Source organism: Lutra lutra, chromosome 4 (assembly GCF_902655055.1).
Source record: "Lutra lutra chromosome 4, mLutLut1.2, whole genome shotgun sequence".
In the NCBI taxonomy this organism is placed as follows: domain Eukaryota; kingdom Metazoa; phylum Chordata; class Mammalia; order Carnivora; family Mustelidae; genus Lutra; species Lutra lutra.
In genome coordinates this window covers 35,433,316-35,446,829 of record NC_062281.1, presented here as the reverse complement: position 1 = coordinate 35,446,829, position 13,514 = coordinate 35,433,316, and the positions used below count along the sequence as shown (strand labels likewise).

Genomic DNA, 13,514 nt, shown 5'->3' with positions numbered 1-13,514 from the left:
ACAATAAGCCAAAGATGAGAAAATTATGCTTCTTTGGAACATGTCTGTTAATAGGAGGAGATCATATTATCTAGGAAGACCTGGCAAAGGTGTGGCCTGATAATTTTCTGGGAGGAAAGATGTTTTTATCACTCATGCTGACCCTGGGGTTCCAACTCCTATAGGTCCTTAAAACATTTTTAGCCATTTTATACAGCATCCAATATTGGGCAATTTCTTATGAATTAACTAAGCTCAGACTTGGAGAATTCACAAAAGCAGGGGTCATTACAAGAACAAAGGAGGGGCATCTGGGTGGCTCAGTGGGTTAAGCCTCTGCCTTTGGCTCAGGTCATGATCTCAGGGTCCTGTGATCGAGCCCTGCATCTGGTTCTCTGCTCAGCAGGGAGCCTGCTTCCCCCCCCACCCCACCCCGAACCCTGCCTGCCTCTCTGCATACTTGTGATCTCTCTCTCTCTCTGCCAAATAAATAAATAAATAACTCTTAAAAAACAACAACAAAGGAAACTCCATGAATGGATAGACTCCATAAAGTCATAGACTGGATATGACATAGTTCATAGACTGGATGCTTCTCTGGTAATTCTGTCCAGATTTGTACTTTATAATCAAACGGCAAGTGTCCATGCTTTAGCTATGCTCAGCAAATGCCATGCCCTTAATTCTTCATGCTTCCCTTCCCATTTGACTGGCCTCATTGTAATGACAATTGCTGTAAATGTATCGCCCAGATAAGTAGATACATAGGTAGAAGTATAAAAAGTATAAAGTATAAAGTATACATAGGTAGAAGTATAAAAACCCTGGCTATTAAAATTCTCTAATCTTCCCAGCTTTGAGTGGCCTCCCTTTTCCCCATCCTACATGGGAATTCTCATACAGCTACTGCCATACTTATGTTCCCAGATGCAGGTGCCCTACAGTGCCAGCCAGTGCAAATGTATTATACTTTCCAAGAGCTTTTGTATCCATAACCTTGTTTAAACTTGCCAGTAGCTCTGTGAGCTGAATAAGATGGGTGTGCTCAGCCCTGTTCTTAAAAGTGGATGCTGAACCCAAAATGACTAAGCAACTTTCCCAAGGAAAAAACTAGTTGTAAGTATAACCAGAACTAGAATTCTGGTGTGATGGTTAATTTTGTGTGTCATCTTGATGGGGCCACAGAGTTTCCAGATATTTGATCAAACATTATTCTGGTTGTATCTGCGAGGGTGTTCTGTATGACATTAATATTTGAATCATGGCCTGAGTAAAGCAGATTGCCCTCCCTAATGTGGGTGGGCCTTCTCCAATCAGTTGAAAGCCTGACTACAGCAAAAAAGACTGAGTAAAGAGGGTTACTTGCTATCTGACTGTCTTTGGAGCTGGGCCTTGAAGGCAGTTTTTTCCTGCCTTCAGACTCAGACTGAAACATGAACTCTTCCTGAGTCTGAGTCTTGAGGCTACCTCCATTTGGACTGGAACTGTACAAGCAGCTCTCCTGGGTCTCCAGCTTGCCCACACAGATCTCGGGACTTGCCAGCCTCTCTAACCACATGAAGCAATTCCTTATCATCAATCTATTTATATAAATCTTATTGGTTCTCTTTCTCTGGAGAACCCTAATCCACCAGGTCTTATAATTTGATTAGTGCTCTCCCCCTACCCCTTCTCTAGGGCACAGCTACCTGTGTAGAAAATTAGAGGCATTTCCATTTGAGAACTAACTCTAAGCCTTTTCCCAAACTGTTCTTAAGCTGGTCAGAAAAATGCCAGAACTGGATTCACACACACACACACACACACACACACACACACATGTGCACACACACAAAATCATCTCTAGAAAAGTCTTCCTTTAAGATGTCCCTTGATTTCATTTCCCGAAAGATTTCTCTTGACTCCAAGGTTTGCCGACTGTCCAGTGCTCTCAATGAATGTCCCCATTCATGACCTTGCCTCATTCTGAGTATCCTCCAAAGAGAAACGCTGGGATGAGAGCTGAGCCATTCCAGGCTGAGGAATTAGACTCACAGAGAGGTGAACCTTGCATTCGTCCATCTTGATCAGATTTCTTCCTGCCCAGTTAAAAATACAATGGCAAGACCCTAAATTCCATGCAACTCTTTGAGAGCTTGGAAGGTGTAGTGAGTGGTCCCTCCAGCACTAGCAGAGATTGATGGGAAGAAGAAAAAGGCAGTCTTCAGCTTTTCATCGCCTTTGTCTGTACCCTGCATGTCATTTAACAACTCCTTAATTGTTCTCACTCCCTAAAGTTGCACAGATCTCCCCTCAGTTCAAAGTTCAGTTTGACAAAATTTAGGAAGCCCCTGCTGTGTGTCAGGCACTGTGTTAGAGGCTGGTGATAGAGCAGTGAGCAAGACTTACAGGGTCCTTGTCTTTGTGGAGTTTTACAGTCAAGGAGAAAAAGACATTAAGCAGTTTTGGCAAAGTGTAATTATTAGAGCAGAAATGTCAAAGTGAAAGGGCAGGGAAATATTTCCAGCAGAAGAAATAGCATATGTGAAGACTCAGAGCTTGGACATGGTGTGTTGAATAAGGTGGAAAGTGGTGGGAGGTTGGTAGCGGTGTGGGGTCTCCTTGCTCAGCTCCGTGTCTTCAACAGCCGCAAGCTACCCACAGCTACTGAGCACTTGAAATGGGGTTACTTCCAACTGAATGTGCTGTGCACATGGAATGGATACTGTATTTTGAAGATTAGTGCAAAAAAAAAGATAAAATATCTCATTAATAATTTTATATTGATTATATGTCAAAATGATAATACTTTGAATATATGGGGTTAAATAAAAATATTAAAATTAATTTAAAAAATTTTCTGGGGCACCTGGGTGGTTCAGTGGGTTAAGCCTCTGTCTTTGGCTCAGGTCATGATCTCAGGGTCCTGGGATGGAGGTCCGCATCGGGCTCTCTGCTCAGTGGGGAGCCTGCTTCCCCCTCTCTCTCTTCCTGCCTCTCTGCCTACCTGTGATCTCTCTCTCTCTCTCTGTGTCAAATAAATAAATAAAATCTTTTTTTAAAAACCCTTAAAAAAGGGCGCCTGGGTGGCTCAGTGGGTTGGGCCACTGCCTTCGGCTCAGGTCGTGATCTCAGGGTCCTGGGATCGAGTCCCACATCGGGCTCTCTGCTCGGCAGGGAGCCTGCTTCCCTTCCTCTCTCTCTGCCTGCCTCTCTGCCTACTTGTGATCTCTGTCTGTCAAATAAATAAATAAAATCTTTAAAAAAAAAAACCCTTAAAAAAGTTTTTTCTGATGTGGCTACTAGAAAATTTCAAATTACATATGTGGCTCACGTTGTATTGCTATTAGACAGGACTGTTCTAGACCGTGTTAAGAGACCTAGACTTGATCCTAAGAGCACTGGGAAGGTTTTGAAATGTCTTAAATGGGGAAGTGACATGGTCAGGTTTGCCTTTTTGAAAGACTGGCAAGGAGGCTGGATGGTGGGAGACAAGATGAGACTAGTTTGGGATAGCTGAGGTTGTTTAAGTGAGAGAGGGTGGGTTAGATGAGTGGTGGCAATGTGGATAGAGAAAACTTTCAAAAAGTCAAATTACTAACACCAAACAGCTCTCATTCCAGTGAGACATGGTAGGTTGAACCTCTATGAAATGTCCATCTTTGTTAATCAAAAACAGTTGAATAGTGGAAGAACAAGGGCTAAGCCTGGAACAATTGTGTCACAAAAATAAGTATTATGTTGTAACTCAAAGAATGACATAAATATCCCTAATTCCATAGTGACATAAATAACTGAATACATAAATAAATGGGGGAGAAGCAACAAGTCTTTCCCCCAGAATTCCAGTTAGTAAATAATGAAGGAAATAAGAAATTGCTATTGGTCTATCACGGTAATAACTGCCATAAGCAAGCTCCATAAAATCATACTGAGTGGGCAAAGGTGTAAGTGGAAACAGGTTATTCATCTTAAAATACCTCTCTCCAAATAGCTAGTAATTATAAAGAGAAAAACAGGTTACAGTGGAAAATTTTGGATATCACTTAGCTAAGTGATCAAGGTTAGCATCACCAGGAATACAGATTTCATGTATTTCTTGATATGATGCTGTGAGGACATCACTCTGGTATTTTCCAAATTAACACATCATTTCAATCTAGTCACAAGAAAACATCACATAAACCCAAACTGAGGGTCATTCTATAAAATAACTGACAACTACTATTCAAGAGAGACAAGAGAAACAGAACAACTATAGACGGGAGAAAACTCTATACAAGTAAATGTTTGAGATCCTGGATTAGGTCCTCTAATAGAAAAAAAGACATAGGTAGAAAAACTAGTGAAACCCAAACAAGGTCTATAGTTTAGTTAATAGTATTGAACCAAGATTAATTTCTTTGTTTTGACAAATGTTCTGGGACTATGTAAGATGTTACAAGGAAAAGCTGGATGAAAGGTAAATGGGAACTCTACTTTTGCAACCCTAAACCTAAAATTATCTAAAAAGAATTAACTGTTAAAACAGCTTGCATATCAGCAATTTCATACGGTCCAACTTGTATGTCAGACAGGAAACCACCAAAACTAATGCTAAAGCTACACAAATACATTATCATTATATGCTCCAAATGTTCTTGTTTGGGGACAATTTTTTCATCAAGATGAGAGCCTGCATGAACATTCAACTCAAATATAAAAATATATTACTCGGTTAAAATAATTTGATTTACGGAATTTCTAAGGTAAAGACTTGGATGCCAACTAGGATAGGAGCACAGCAATGGGTGGCACGTTTCCTCTGCCCATGTCATTACAAGGCGGTGGGTACAAGGTCAGCTACCTTCCTGTACTCCCAACTTCTGAAGACCTACTGTCATGAAAAACCGAGTCAGGATAGTCCAGGATCCCAGTGTAGAATCCAAAGAACAGCAAGGCCCCTCCCCAGCAGCTGTGTTGAACTCGGGTGGTGTTAAGTTTCCAAGGAATAAATGGCAACAGGTGCATGGATAACCCGAGATGCTTGCCTTGTGACTGGTGCCAAGTGAGTACATTACACTGCTCCTTCTCATGGGTTCAACAGTTCGCCAGACTTCAGGTCGACGGTTGAGCTGGACACTGGGGAAGATGTTCTCTCATGACAAGGGGGTTTCAGAGCCAACTAAAATAGCAATCTCCAGAACTATACTCAATACACCAAATAGCATTTACAGCTCCTAGTCCCACTGACAAGTCACTAGCAAGTGTCTCTCTCCCCAGGTGTATTACCTTTCACACAGCTTGAGGACCAGTATGTTTATTGCATTTAAGGTTTCACTTAATGACCCGAGCTAATCTAACTTCTAGGTGTGAGTAATTTAGACTCTATTTAACAGGTCAGGCTCCTTTTCATTTGCTGCAGCAGTCTCATTGCTTGTAATTATTCACTGTGGTATGCCCTTTAACTTAATGCTACTTAATGTTCTGCTGAGAGCCAAAGATATATTTCAATCCCAAATCACGAAAATGTCGAAGAATGTTTGAAGATTAAAATGTGTTGGTTTAGGGGCGCCTGGGTGGCTCAGTCGTTCGTTTCTGCCTTTGGCTCAGGTCATAATCCTGGGGTCCTGGGATTGAGCCCCGCATCAGGAAGCCTGCTTCTCCCTCTCCCACTCCCCCTGCTTGTGTTCCCTCTCTCACTGTCTGTCAAATAAATAAAATCTTTAAAAATAAAATAGAAATTAAAATGTGTTGGTTTTTTAGCTGGGCAGGCTTGCAAATTATCTCAATGAATACGTGGATCCCCGGCCTCACTCTGTATACTCTCTATAAACTGATGCATGTTAAGGATATACTCCTGCAGTTCTAAATTTGAATGAAGCTCCTAGAGAAAATTCAGACACTAAGTTTTTGGCTAGTACCATAAGTGATCGCTGTCATGGTTAGACTGAGAATGGTTTTCAACAAATGCAACCAACCAAGTAAATATACCAAAGGAAATTCTTTATTGTAAACAAGATATAAAGTACAACAAAAGAAATGTGCAAATTGTAAATCAAAGTTTTTATTAAAAGAAAATTCTTTTTTTCCAAGGGTCCAAGTTTTGATGTCAGAAATCAATATCCAAGAGAAAAATGTTAAATGGGAATATAGTGTCATTTTTCACTATATATTTTGAACAATTTACTTTTGTTTTACCACTGTGTATATCATCCACTATACAACAGAATGTAACAGAAATACTGTTAACAAAAGTGAATGTTTTAACCAACTTTTATTGATCCAGTTCCACCTCCCCCCAGCCCCCCCAATGAAAAACTCCTATAAATTAACAGGACATCTGTTCATGTGAATAGTGGTCACTAACTTTCTAATTCAATAAAGCACACGTTACATCCTCATAATATAAGGGTACTTTACTGATGACATAAGCCATCTTTTTCAAGGAGTTATCTAAAATTCTTGGTATCCCTTTTTTACAATATATTTTTATCTTCAAATTTTTTTTTCTAAACAAAGTGCAACGTATCTTAGAGTCTACAGAAAACACATTGGTATACAATTTTCAAATCTACACAAGAAACTGCAGGCAAACTAAAAGTTCAAAGCATAATAAAATGCCTAGATACAGTCATCCGTTAAACTTTCAAAACAAAAACACACAAAAAAATTGTAGCTATACCTCAAAGCAATTAAATTATTGAGGATTCCAATTCTTTGGGCCCTCTTCAGCAATATACAGCTGCTTAATTCCAAACGTTAGCAAGTATAAAAATGCTAGTTCTAGATATATTTAACAACTACATCCACGAAGTTGACTGGAAAGACTAGAAATAGTAAACAAGGTAACTAGGAAAAGATGCCAATATTCATAATAATACAAATCAATGTTCCATCTCCGTCTCTGTACCGTAATGTTTATTTCCAGTCTCTCTACTCTTGAAACCAGTGCTTTAGAAGAATCACATTGAAAAGTTGGTCTCAAGTATAAATGGTGAAAATGAAGTAATAAATTGTGCACACAAATTCAAAATCTGTGCTACCTGTGTTGACCTCATCTGAAACCTTCAAAAAATACTTAAAGGAATAAAAGCTTTCTCATCTCTCTTATGTGATAAGAAATGAATCCTGCCACTCCGTGACCTGCTTGTGGCTGCAGCACTTGTCCTCTAACCCAGGCCGAGCCTTCTCCTCAGGCTGTAGGGCTTCTGCTCTTGGCCCACACTGGAGGGCCACAGACTTTGCAGTGGAAGCGTTTTTACATCACCACTGGTTCCTGGCTGTGACCAAAGTTACTTCTGCTTCTCACCTTCTGAGCGGTCACTGTGTGGGGGCAGGAGTTGGAGGTAAGGCAATGTCATTTAACTTGCTCACTTCCATCTGCCAGTTTGGTAGCTTCTTGGCTGACAGATGGCGCCGGGCATGCTTGGTCAAATGGTCACTCCTCATGAACCGCCGGTCACACATGGGACAAGCAAATTTCTTTTCGCCCGTGTGGGTTCGCCGGTGTCTGGACAGTTCATCAGAACGGGCAAACCTCCTTTCACAGCCTTTCCAGCTACAGCTAAAAGGCTTTTCTCCTGAGACAAAGAAATTCAGATCATCATTACATGTATTTACCAAATCATTGGAAATTACATATCTAATTACATCTTACATGTTAAATATCTAAAGAGAATCTTTTTCAAAATAAAAGCGACTAAATGAATCAACTGTTAAGTGAACATGTGTACTGCTCTATTGTCAACTTTCACTCTGTCACATTCATAGAAAACTTCCCTTTATAAAAAGCCAAAAATAAAAAGGTTTTCTGACTTCAACTATGGTACGAAGGCTTTACAGATACTTTACTAAACTACTCAGACACTTAAGAATCATTTGAGAAATTAAGACAAAAACACTTTGAGGAAATCTTTTGCGGGAACTTGTAGTGGTAATATCAGCCACTGAACTGGCTAATAAAGGAAGCTCTTCTTTAACATGCTTGGTTCACATTTGTGATCATGGCCTAAAAACACATATCTAACTTTCTAAGACACAAGTAAGAAGTGGTTGGTACCTGTGTGTGTTCTCATGTGGGCCTTCAGATGAGAGCTCTTAAAGTACGTCTTGCCACATCCTGGGTGGCTGCAGATGTGACTTCTTATCCTGGAGGAGTCAATCTGAGGAGTGACTTTTGCTGCGGAAGGGGAAAACCCCGGAGCAGGGGCAATAGGGGAGAGTCTGGTGCCATTTGGGCTCACCACTGGAGGCTTTGGGTTCTGAACAACGGGCTGCGGTACGACAAACATGACAGCGCCTTTGGGCACCTGAGTGCCCATGAACACAACAGGTGGGCAGACAGCTGGTGGCTGACTGGGTGGAGTGCTAGGAACGACTGTTGTCACAACAGGGTTGTTGGCAGGGAGGGGAACCATCTGACAGATGACTGGCATAGATGGCACTCCCCCTGTTGATACTGCAGGTGGAGAGACCAACACTGACTTCTGTTGTGGGGACACAGGGGCTGGCTGAGGTCTACAGATGACGGTTTCTGAGGAAGGCACAGAAAAGTCATAAAGTGCAGGACTTGCTTTCTCATCAACGTCTGCCGCTGTGTTTCTTTCACACTTGGATCTGTTCGGTGACACAGCTGCACAGGGGATGTTTTTTCTTGTAGAATCAACAGTTATGTGGGTTCTTCTTCGAAAAGAATTGTCCTGATAGTTGAGAACGCTGGCTGCTTTCACTGGGCAAGATCGGTGGTTACACAGCTGGGCATCAGCTGTGTGACGAATCACACTCGTGGCCTGAGCCTTGGGCAGTTTGGGGGCAGATACTGGGCTCTTATCTTCATCTTTGAAAGGTGCAGCAATATGAGGCTTGGCAACATCGGAGAATGATTTGAAGTGTCCAGTAGATGGCGCTGATGCCATCAAATTTGACACTTGAGAGGGTTCAAAGTCAGAAGGACTGTAAGGTGGAGTCAAACACTAGAAAAGAAAAATATACAGGCAATGGACATGAGAAATTAAGTTCATTGTGTAAATGATAAAAAATATTCTGCCATCTGCATTCTCATCTTAAAAACAGTAAGACTTACAAATGCCGGGATCGTATGAAAATCAGGTGTACCGGGGAGTAGATTCTCTTCCTCGGACATATCGGACACTGGAGTAACAGGTCTGTTTTCAATGTATTTCTTAAAATCAGACTTCCAACTGCAGCTCATTGACATAAGTGCTTCTACAGCTTCAAAATCACTCTTTTCTGTAGTTTTGTTCCATGAAAACAGAGTCTCTTTTGATCTTTCAGAAATCATTTCCATCCTTTCCTCCTAAAGAAAAAAAAAAAAAGATCAAATGATTATAAGCATATTCTTGTCATCCAAGTAACACACAGAGCAACATGCAAACTTTTTTCTTTACAATTTACACAACTTCCCAAGTTTCTGAAATAATTTTCTCTCACCCCAACTAATGGTAATGATAAAAATAAAATCTTCATTTTCATTCTTTCACACTTAGGGTTGAACATCGATATCCTTGCAAGGGAGAAAGGAGCACATCATTGCCATTAAGGAGACCAAGGCTAAAATAGCAATGCATATATGATCCAAAAAGAAAAAAGAACCTGATTTAGAAATTTTATATTCTTCCCAGAGAAGCCTTTGCAACTGGGGTCAAACAAAATAACTAAAGGAAGGCTCCACAAAAGTTCTTTTTTCAATACTGCAGGTGTGGCATGAGGACTTTTGAGATACCAGTTCCTAATGGGGGGGGGACCTCACAACTTTCTTAAAAAGGGTAAGTGTAGTGCATAGAGCTCTGTCCTGATGATACGGATCTGACCTTTGGAAAGTCACTTTCCACTTTAGAATAAAGTCAACAGCATAGAAATCCTCAGCGGCTCTTTAAAATTACTGCATTAGGTTACCTGAAATCTTTAATAGCTCGATTATCTCCAGTAAAGAGAGATACGTTGAAATATGTGGAAAAATCCCAAAGCTTTATTGAAACTTCAGGTTCTTAATGTTTGTGTTCCTTTTCACACAATGGTTTGCTATGCACAACTACAACCAGCTAATGGAATACTACTTAAAAATGGCCAATCATAAAATTTAATCTTCTACCCAGAATCTGCAAAAAACTGACTGTAATGAGTCTTCAATAGTCCAACTGAATGTATTTTAATTTTTAAAAAATAACTGATGACAAGAATGACAGCACATGCTTGGCATTTATTTGTATCGCTCCCTTTATCAAGTGTTTAATGCTTCATATTAAAGTTCCTTGAGCTGCTCTTTTAAAAAAAAAAAATGGTACCACCCACCACCTCCCCTCATCCATTAATGTGATCCCATTCTTTTGGTCTAAGTAGAGATCGTGTAAAAATACCGAAAAGCATTCTTTACGCTGCAAGGTATTATTCTCAATGCTTGTTTAAAAAAAAAAAAAAAATGCATACACCCTTCGTGTTGAAATCCCCAGAAAAGGAGCCACAGCTCTTGAAATTTCACTAGTAAGGCTATTGCATAATCGCACGCCCCTTTATGTAAGCTGCAACGGACAGCGCCTGTATGTGTAAAAGCCCCAAGACGCCAATGCAAAGAATAAAAAAAATGAAAAGGCAGGCAAGCAGGGAAGGGGAGTGTGAGCTGGGAAGGGCAGGAAGAGGAGCGGGGAGGGGAGGAAAGGGAGTGGGGCGCGAGGCAGGAAAGGGAAGAACGGGTGGAGCACGGGCGGGGGAGGCAGACGAGGGGCGGGGGTGGACGGCGGGGGAGATCCTAGCTGGCGGGGACAGACGGATGGGGCCGCCCTAACCTCAATGAGGCTCGCGGGTGAGTCACTGGGAACATTCCTCGCCGCTCGCACGTCCCCGCGCCCCTGCCCCCGCCATTGGCCAGCCTGCCCAGCGGCTCGGGCCCGGATTGGCTGGACCGTGAAGGGCGGGGGGCGCGGGGGAGGAGGGGGCGAGGCATGTGAACAAAGCGTGATCAGCGGCTGCTCCCGGCCGCGCAGGAAACGTGAACTGGGAATTGCCGCGCCGTCACCTTTCACCTACTTCCTGAGCCCGCGGGCCCCCGCCCTCGCGCCGGCCCGGGGGAGGGGCCGCGGGCACCGCCGCCAACCGCCCGGCAGTGCGCGCCCGAGCCCGCGGGGAGGGGCGGGGCCGCGGGCGCCGGCTCCGGGAGCGCCCGCCCCTCCCCGCTCCCGGAGAGCCGCCGTTCCCTTAGGAACCGACAGCGGGGCTGGGCCTCGTTGCCGCCCCTGGCGGAGGCCGGGGCTGGGTCACTCCGGGACGAGAAGCTCCCTGGGCGCACCCGCTCCCGGCCCATCCCCCTGCCTCCGCCTCAGATGCCGGAGGAGGAGCCGGGTCCCCGCGGAAACCCGGCCCCCGCCCTCCTCCCGGCCACAGCCCCCGGGGATCCGGCCGAGCCCTCGGCGCTTCCCGCCCACGCCGCCCGCGGGACCTCAGACCACCCCGTCTTTCCCGCAGACGCTGCGCCCCCTCCCCGCGGTTTCCGGCAGCTCCATCTCCGCCAGCCGAGTCTCCACGGGTTCCCAGACGTGCAGCCCCCACAGGCTCCGGCTCCAGACGCGCGGCCCCACGGCCCGCGGCTCCCGCCTCGACACGCGGCCCCCGCGTCTCGCGGCCCCGGCTCCCCCCGCCCACATCCCCCGCCCCGCTGCTGGCTCCCGCTTTCCACCCTCCCATCCCCAAGGCATCTCCCTACCCCCCTCCCAGGGGGTCCTCAGAAGGCGGCCACTTGCTCCCGCGGGGGATGGGGAGTCCCCTGCCGACGTCTGGGGGCGCACCTCCTCGTACCCCCGGGTAGTCCGAGGCCCACGTGCCACTCCTCCGCCCCCACGCCGGGCGCCCCCTCCCCCCGGCCCCGGCTGTCTGCTGAGCAGCCCCAGTACCACAAGCCTCGGCTCAGACCCCCGAGAGGGGCAGCCCCCTCTCCTCTCCTGTGGACACCCCGCCCCTCAAATGCCAGTAAGCAGCCCCCTCCCGCCCTGGGTCGCATTCCTGATCCAGACGGCGGCATCTCTCTCGCGTGCCAGGTGCAGGGTAGCCCCCTTGTCACCCCCTTCCCTTTCCACACCTTCCCCTGTCCTCGCTGCCAGGGCAGCAGCCCCCTCCTCAAACCCTTCCAGTTATCCTCCCCCTCATCTGCCTCAAGTCTCCCAGCGGAGCTACCCCTTCCCCTCATGACACCTTGAGTAAGACCCCGGTCCCTTTCGGCTGTAGATCCCAATCCGCCTGTCCTGACCCACTCCGTGTCACACACGCCCTCACCAGTGCCCAGTGTGCAGGCAGAAAGCCCCTTCCTCCCCCAGGACTCCGCTGCAGCAGGCGCCGCTGATGTCAAGGGCTCGGGGCTAGTGCCCCGGCTGGCCCCTCAGACGCAGCGAGGAAGGGAAGGACTGGGGCATCCCCAGGTGACTTACCGCAGCCTGCTGGAGAGAAGCGCCGAAGTTGAGCATGGTTGGCTGCCTGGCCGCCAGCCGCGAGCTGACTGGCTGCTCTGCTGCTTGGCCACAGACGGACGCCCGGAGACACTCGACGCCGCTCCCGCCGCCGCCGCGCTCCGCGCCGTCTGCCCCCTCCCCATTCAGGTAGCCTCTCCGCCTGCCCCGCGCCGCGGGCGGGGGTGGGGGCGGAGCCTGCGGCCGGCCAATCAGCGACAAAGGTGTGTGAGGCGTCGGCCAATGAGCTCCCGGGGCCACGCGTGATCAGCGGCTGCCCGGCAGCGTGAAGCTTGTGTCAGTGGAGCGTGTACACAATCCCCTGCAGCGTGTTCCCTCGGCCCTGCCCGAGGGAACTCCCATCGCCACCTGACTCAGTGACACCCCCCACCCCTCGCCCACCCTCCCCTGCAGTCCTCCGCTCCGGCCTAGGGGGCGGTGCCGCGAGCGGGGGCCTAGCCCGGAGGCGCGGCGGCGACGAGCCCCGGCCCTGCGGAGGGCCGGCCCCACGTGGGAGGTGGGGAGGGATGCCCGCTCCGCCCCGTCCCCTCTCCCCGGGCCCCATCTCGTCCCGCCGCGGGGTGGGCGGGACGCCGGGCAGCCGGGCGGGGGAGGCGGCGGCTGCTAGCCAAGGCGCCCAAGCCAAGAGATTTGCATTTGGAAGCGCCGTCCTCTTAGGCGTCTGGCAAGAAAGCAGAGCCTGCTGACCGACTGAGCTGCATTTCTCGAGCATTTACTGGGTTTTGCCTCGCTGAGCTGTGGGGAGCACGGAGGCGGGGAGGGCAGGGAGGGGAGCCCTGTCATTGAGCCGACACCTGCTTCTGTGGGGGCTCCCCCGCCCACGCCCCGGCCACCGGAGCGGACTCGCCCTCCCCTTCTGCGTTGCAGGCAGCAGTGCCCGCCCCTGCCCTCCCCGCCCATCCTTCCTCCAGGCGGCCGAGAGAATGGTGTGGGGACTGCAGGAAGCCTTGAGAACTGGACCAATGGGGTGATGAAGGGCTATAAACTCGAGTTCTTTTCCTTCTGTGGCGCGGACGCTCGGCTGCGGAATCGAGTTTTGAGCTCGATGTAAACTTTAAATTGCAGTCTACCGGCTGTTTCAAAGGTAGACCCCATCCCCAC

The 13,514-nt window shown here is 47.2% G+C and overlaps 1 protein-coding gene across 2 annotated transcripts; it reads right to left on the bottom strand.

The window, feature by feature from the left end:
• Positions 1-5,926: 5,926 nt before the first annotated feature.
• Positions 5,927-12,685, bottom strand: KLF10 (KLF transcription factor 10). Of its 2 annotated transcripts, none has more exons than XM_047727554.1 (4): positions 12,375-12,685; positions 9,023-9,256; positions 8,000-8,912; positions 5,927-7,520 (listed from the first exon to the last, which is right to left on the bottom strand). In XM_047727554.1, the coding sequence occupies exons 1-4, from the start codon at positions 12,408-12,410 to the stop codon at positions 7,261-7,263; spliced, it is 1,443 nt and encodes a 480-aa protein (XP_047583510.1). In that variant the 5' UTR covers positions 12,411-12,685; the 3' UTR covers positions 5,927-7,260. The 2 variants fall into 2 exon arrangements, with proteins under 2 accessions (XP_047583510.1, XP_047583511.1); XM_047727555.1 differs by lacking the exon at positions 12,375-12,685 and adding an exon at positions 12,223-12,240.
• Between the last annotated feature and the right edge of the window lie 829 nt (positions 12,686-13,514).